Source organism: Scomber japonicus, chromosome 16, assembly GCF_027409825.1.
Source record: "Scomber japonicus isolate fScoJap1 chromosome 16, fScoJap1.pri, whole genome shotgun sequence".
Taxonomy (NCBI): domain Eukaryota; kingdom Metazoa; phylum Chordata; class Actinopteri; order Scombriformes; family Scombridae; genus Scomber; species Scomber japonicus.
The window spans coordinates 18,347,853-18,354,483 of record NC_070593.1 but is presented as its reverse complement, the minus strand read 5'-3'; the positions used below and the strand labels follow the sequence as shown (position 1 = coordinate 18,354,483).

General features: G+C 42.5%; 1 protein-coding gene across 1 annotated transcript; it reads left to right on the top strand.

Annotated features, from left to right (window-relative positions):
- Nucleotides 1–2,120: 2,120 nt before the first annotated feature.
- Nucleotides 2,121–6,631, top strand: LOC128375564 (synapse differentiation-inducing gene protein 1-like). Its single transcript, XM_053335943.1, has 3 exons — nt 2,121–2,537; nt 5,453–5,590; nt 6,285–6,631. The coding sequence occupies exons 1-3, from the start codon at nt 2,121–2,123 to the stop codon at nt 6,441–6,443; spliced, it is 714 nt and encodes a 237-aa protein (XP_053191918.1). The 3' UTR covers nt 6,444–6,631.

The following is a 6,631-nucleotide window of genomic DNA, read 5'->3' as shown; positions in this document are numbered from 1 at the left end:
AAGAAAAGCAGATTTTGGAAATGTCGAATCCGTGGTCGGCAATAGAGTTTACAGCGCGCCTCACACAGCCAATCAGTTAGCTGGAGTCAGCACAGCCTCTACCGGAGTTGTTTTGAGTCTGAGCTCAGTGTGATACTGTGCGTAAAATCTACCTGTCAGACGCAGCGGAGGCATGGCAGGCAGAGTTCAGCGAGCAAAGTCCATTCTTACACACACACGGAATAACTTCCTTTAATCGGATGTCGTGCGTTGTACTAGGATGACAGCTTCCCAAAACTGATAATATGAAGTAGAAAGGTTGGTCCGTCTCCGTCCGTCTCCATCGAGTCAGTTGCACCGAGGAACGATGCTGAACAAACCTACGGAAGGATTGTCCACTACAGGTAAGATTCAATACTCATTATTTATGTTCCGCTAATAGTATCCAAGAATTTTACCCTAGATTGTCATTCTTGGGTAGATGTGGCATTTCTCTACAAAACTAAATAATCCAAAAATCTGAAAATTATACTCATGGCGAAGCAAATAAAATGTGTAAATGTAGGCTATTATTTCCTATATTAATGTGAAAGGAGAATCAAATAGTGTGTTTGAGAGAGGGGGAGAGATAAAGAGAAAAGGAGAGGGGGAGAAAGAGTTGTACATTTTGTATCCTGTAAATAAACAGGAGAGAAGATAGAGAGTCCTCATGGTAATTAATAATAGTGGAGTCCGACTACGCGCGCACGCACACACACACACACACACACGCATATGATAAGTGCACACCTTCTTGTGTCAGATTAATTATTTGTGGATGTGGCATGTGGTCTCTGTTGTCTAATGTGGTGTATAATGGAATTCCCTGTTATCTGGGAAAGTGGCTCAGACTGAGATACATGTGAGAATGGAAACCGCAGGACACCATGTAGAAGATACTGAGCCTGTCTTATGTGTGGGATCATATTCAGTCACTGGTCCACATTATTCAGACTGAAATGTGTGCATACTGTGCCTGCACTTTGGTTTTTGAGGGTCACTGAGGCGAAAGATCTTCTGACAAATCTTTTCTATGGGACAGGGGGACTATTACACATGCATGATATATGATGTGTCCAACACTATACTAGCTTTGCAAGCCTTTCTATATTTTACTCTTTGTTAAATTTGTGGCAGAGGCATTGATTGAACTGTTTAGGCTGCAGTTTAAAATGTTCTTGCACTATATGGCATTACATTTTAAGGTCGCTCTGCTACTTTGCCCAGCCTCCCTCTCTCTATATTTCACTCTGTACCCTCCCAAACCACATAAATCAAGCCCTGCCACACTCCTTTGACTCTGCTAATTCCAAAATTCGATTCAGCTGCTTCAGAGACTATTATGTTATTTCAACATTAGACAAGGGATACAAGATTAATTTAATGAATAAAGTCTGTTGGCCAAGAGGGACTAACCACTGGTGCTGACTAATTTGCAAAACAAAACATTGTGTATTTGCTTACTCAAATCTGGACATGCTCAGATCACATCCTGTAAATAGAGGAACTATTTTCTCCTGATAGTGTCTTTGTGTTTTATAGAACAGATTTTTAAATGTATTCTTAATTTAATCTTCAACTCAACTGCCCCACTCTTCAGTTATATTGCCTGTTTATAATTTGTGCATTTGAAAACATTAAGGAGGCGTCGGGGAGGCCAGTCCACAGACTAGTCATAGGAATCAGTATGCACTGCAGGATACAGCAGCACCTGCCACACTTTTGCTGCTTTTCGATATAGGAAGCTTTGACACATGGAAGATATTTTTTCCCTACATGTTTATGTGAATATGGAGGTGTGAGATGCAACAGTTAAACATACAGCAGATGGTGATTTTATGGCACAGACTGAAGAGAGCTTGTGAGAGGAATGCTGATAGCTCAGCAAGATTAAATATGCCCCTAAATAAATTTGTATCCTAGAAAGCACATTATTGCTTAAACCCCATGTTGGATCTGACTGCACACGATTTTACTCTTTTAAAGGTAGTATTAATCAAGCTTTATTGTAATTGTACTGTACATGTTTTTCCAGCTGCCAGACTGCCAAATCTTTCCAGGACTCCATCCTCTGATCCACTAGACATCTGAATCCGCCAATCATGGAGAGTCTCAGTGAGCTCCAGAACCCTTTGCTAGATAAAACCAGCAGACACGTGGTGCACAACGACTACCAGGGTTACCAGTGTGACTACCCAAGCCAGCCTTACCAGGACAGCCTCATCGGTTACTACTACACTGGGACTAACGGCAAGAATAAGACTCAGCAGTTCCTAGATGCCACTTCTCTTCATCTAGCGGTCGAGGCCTTCTACAGGCCGAACATCATCCTGTGCAAGGATGACAGCAGCCTCCACAGCAAGGACTCAAAGGCCGAGAGCTATGAGACCACTTTCACAGAGAGTAAGGACACTGTGTTGGATGGAGTTTCCACAGAAAACCCTCTGGACAGCATACAAGGCGACAAGATCCAGACGGTGTCATACGAGGTGGAGGAGGAGCAGGGTCCTGAATATGAGGTCAGAGGTCATAGCAGAGAAAAGCATGATATTTTGGGGTTTGTTGGTTCCTGATATACTAGGTACCCAAAACTCTGCAGTATATATTTCAATTGCAGCCTGATATATGGTTATAAGTGTACAGGAGCAGAAAGTGTTGTAGTTATTTCAAATGTCTCACTCCTGCTCCAAGCTATAAGGAAATAACTACCCTAACCGACACATGTTAAACAGAAACACCATATAAGTAAGAGCCATTTGGCAGTGTTTGACAGTGTAATTATAATATCAAGCTGCTATATGAAATTAAAGACATTTGAACATTTACTCATAATTGTCAGGGCTGTCTTTCGGTGGATTCTGAGTCATGGTGATGCTTATTATTTCATATACTGTTCTAATAGACTGCTAGTGTGATTCATGCCCATTTCTCACACTGTTCTGTAAATGGCCAATTTGCTTGAGTCTTTCAAATCTAGTGCGAGGTAGCTGTACACTTTTGTTTTATAATTGCATTTTATGACACATCTGAATTTATCTATCCAGGTAATTGTTCTTTTAGGACTATAGCTACGCTTTCCAAAGAAAACTATGACAGCAAAAGAGCGAAGTCCTTTCAGAAGTGGTAAAAATCTAATCTTACCCAGGGAGGGCTTGTGAAATACCCAGATCTCTGAGCTGACAGAAGAAGAATAGTACCCTAACTGGGCTGATGATCACGCTAGCTCTTGTCACTCGCAGGCCCAGCAGATAGATAAAGACATGGCAGCGACTGCTATTAATGCCATAAGTAATGCCGTGCTTTGAGCGTATTAGGAGGGACTCTGCTGATGCATGGCTGTCGGAGCAGGTGAGCTGGGAGCTTAAGTTATCGCATGTCAATTCAAAAGAGCAAATGAATATGATGAACAGTGCTGAGATGAAAGTCGGTTTTCCAGCTAGATTATAAGACTTACTGCTCAGCACCTGCATTTCTGCTCAGCACTCCCCTTACTGAGTGTCTGTGTGTGTGTTAGTGTGTGCATGGACCTGTTCTGTGTACATGAAAACACATACACCCTGCACATTATAGGTGTATTTAGGGATAAACTCATCAGTACTGTATGTGTCAAATGTGTTTTATACAGCAACAAATCAAACATTTAAAGGGCTTTTACAGTTATTGGCTTCACATGAGACCAAAAGAGCAGAGTTTCATAAAAGTCAAGGACATAGTCTGTAACAGTTAGCGTTTACACAATTTTCCTTAACAGTACTGCTGTTTTTTTCCTTCTCCTTACTGCAAAACATATGAGTACTGAACATTTCCACAGCGGATTATCCACTCTGTAGACCCATAATTATAATTCTATGCTTAGTGTTTGTTAGCAGATGGTAGACATAAATCACAAGAACCTGTGAATCATGCCACTGTGATTGCCCTCAATGAACAGGATGGCAAGGTCTGCGTGTGTGTGCACCTAGGTGTTGAGTCGATTGTCACCTCTAGACTCTAACGAGACCTTGGAGAGAGCTGTGATAGGGTTGTTAAAGGCACTGCACCTTGATGGAGACCCATCAGTTATACTGGCAGCCAACGAGACTGAGACTGTGTCCTTAACCGGACAGACTCAGTGTCAGGCAGGATGTCAGTAGGACTGAATGCACCAGTCACTCAGAACTGTTATCAGGTCTTGCTACAAAGATAAAAGGAGATTACTGCTGTTTGCGCTCACCGGTTTATTCATGTGATGTCAGATTATGTGGTTATGACCAGCTGCTGTTTTGATGGATCACACCCAGCTGTCCAGGTGGACAGTGTTCATAAACAGTAACAGGGATAACAGGGAGCTTCATAATCGTTTCTTGGCAAAGGTAGCTGTTGGGAGACAATTTGGATATGTAGCGCTTCCGTCCTCCACTTCCCTCTTATACCTATATAACAGAAATGCTCCCAAAATAGCACAAGATAATTACATTAGATTCTGTGGTTTGATAAATGTAGATAAGAAGGAAAAAGAAGGAATTGTGCACAACATGGTTAAAAATTAGTTTTTAGTGCACAAATATGGTTCCTTTTTTCTTTGCCTGTCTCCCTGACTGTTCTTTAATTACCTCTAAAATGGTTGGCTCAGTTCCTGCCTTACATATCGATTTCTATTTTGTGCCTTCTTTTTCCCTGCTTTGATTGATCCCTGCAGGCAGCAAGACTAACAAATGAAACCTGTTCCTTAAGGGAGCTATTTATTTAGACAAACATCAACTCCGTCTCTGGGACAGCAGAGGCCATGTCCTCTTAAAGGTCACCCATGCAGTCACATTGCTATCCTCGCTGCAGGCACGATGTGCCAATGTAGTCTGAGTGGCATTCGAATCCATCATTCATTAGCTGGTTCAGCCCCTGTGGCTCTGAGTTTGAGTGTTGAGGCACAGTGTTGTGGAGCCTGTTGAACACTCACTGACTCACAGGATGGCTGGTGTACTGAGGAAAGCGACAGGAGAGATGGTGAACGTCTCTTATGCTGTAGAAGCAATTTAGCACATAAATGACACTGTCTTCTTGCTGTTTCCCCTGTCACCTCGCAATGATGGAACAATCCGTTAATCCTGTGTTATCTGTCAGGCCGCTCATGGGTGTTGACAGAGGCACCAAATCCTCTCTGGCTGGCTAAGCACGTCCTGTCCTGGGTGGTAGTGGAACAAGGGCAGATAGGTTGGTCTGTGTTGTCAAGCTGCACCACCGTGAAGATGTCCTTAATACACCAATCTACATGTCTCCCTGACTCTATTATTATTTAGGTGTCAATCTCACTCATCTGCATTCACCTTTCTCTCATTCTGAGAATGAGTCATTTGGCTCACAAAATGTACTTCCACTGTGAAAAACATACATTAAGTACTATCATCCATTCCTTTTTGTACATTTAATTAATCTTAATCAACCTACTGTATTCCAGAGTGACAGCTCCAGTGACAGTGAGAGTGAGGACAACTTCATTGTGCTGCCCCCTCGGGACTACCTGGGCCTAGCCATCTTCTCCATGCTCTGCTGCTTCTGGCCCTTGGGCATCATTGCCTTTTACTATTCTCACAAGGTAAAAGCCCAGAAACATCAAGCCTGTCATTACCTCTGATTATACTGCATTCTACTTAAGGTCAGTGAGCACAAGCACTAAGACAAGAAGAGCTACTGCAGCCCATTTTCCACCCTGTGACCCTCCTTGCAGTTGTTTCAGATGATTGACTGTGTAAATTCAGCAGATTCGACCCACTTGTGAGTGCACTATATTCTCTTTAACAACCCATTAACATTGATATTTTTCTCTGTATAAGCAGTGGGCTGCAATCACATTCTTCTGCTAATACATGATGACAGTATTTTGTTGTATTTGTTGTTATAGCTTCATCTCAGGTGTGTCTAATGTTAGTATCTTTCTGGTCTCAGGAAAAACAAGGCTCAGGCCCTGCAGTCACAAACAAAGCACAACATACATCTTAGTGGTTTTGCAACATCACCTAGAATAATTGCTGAGACAATTATACTGAAACAGAAAATAATGTGTCAGAAGAATGAATAAAGGCCAGGCTCATTTTTTGATAGGAAACCAAAACACCCAAACAACACATTTGTCACTGTCAGAGGGATAATGACCTAATTGCCATGGTAACTAATGGTTCCCTGAGAGCATTTCTTGTTTTCTCTCTTTTAACTGTGGCTTAACACCTACTCATACACTCTGTACTGATGAGTAACACCGCTTCATTTCACTCTCTGCTTTGTTTTGTCAGACTGGCAAGGCCATCGCTAAGGGAGACTTCTCCAGAGCAGGAATGAGCTCCAGAAGAACCCTATTCCTGGCTGCTCTTTCCATTACCGTTGGAACAGGGATGTATGTGGGGGTGGTTGTGGCCCTCATAGCCTACCTGTCCAAACCTGGACACGTATAGCACTGGGACCGGTTTGCTTGGGGGAAGATGGTAAGAAAGAGGAGGTAAAATTGGATGAAGGGAAAAGAAGAGCTTGGACTGATCTGTTCACGTCTCCTGAAGGCCTGTTCCACTGCTGCCTGGCTGTCTGGGAAATGAAGAAGCTACACAGTATGAGCAGGAAAGACTAATCAGAAAGAGAGAAAGAA

Bases quoted from the DNA above. Each gene is read 5' to 3' on its own strand.
- LOC128375564 (XM_053335943.1), top strand. From the start codon at position 2,121: ATGGAGAGTCTCAGTGAGCTCCAGAACCCTTTGCTAGATAAAACCAGC. The intron at 2,538-5,452 runs GTCAGAGGTCAT...ACTGTATTCCAG, and splicing joins AGCAGGGTCCTGAATATGAG to AGTGACAGCTCCAGTGACAG. The intron at 5,591-6,284 runs GTAAAAGCCCAG...TTGTTTTGTCAG, and splicing joins CCTTTTACTATTCTCACAAG to ACTGGCAAGGCCATCGCTAA.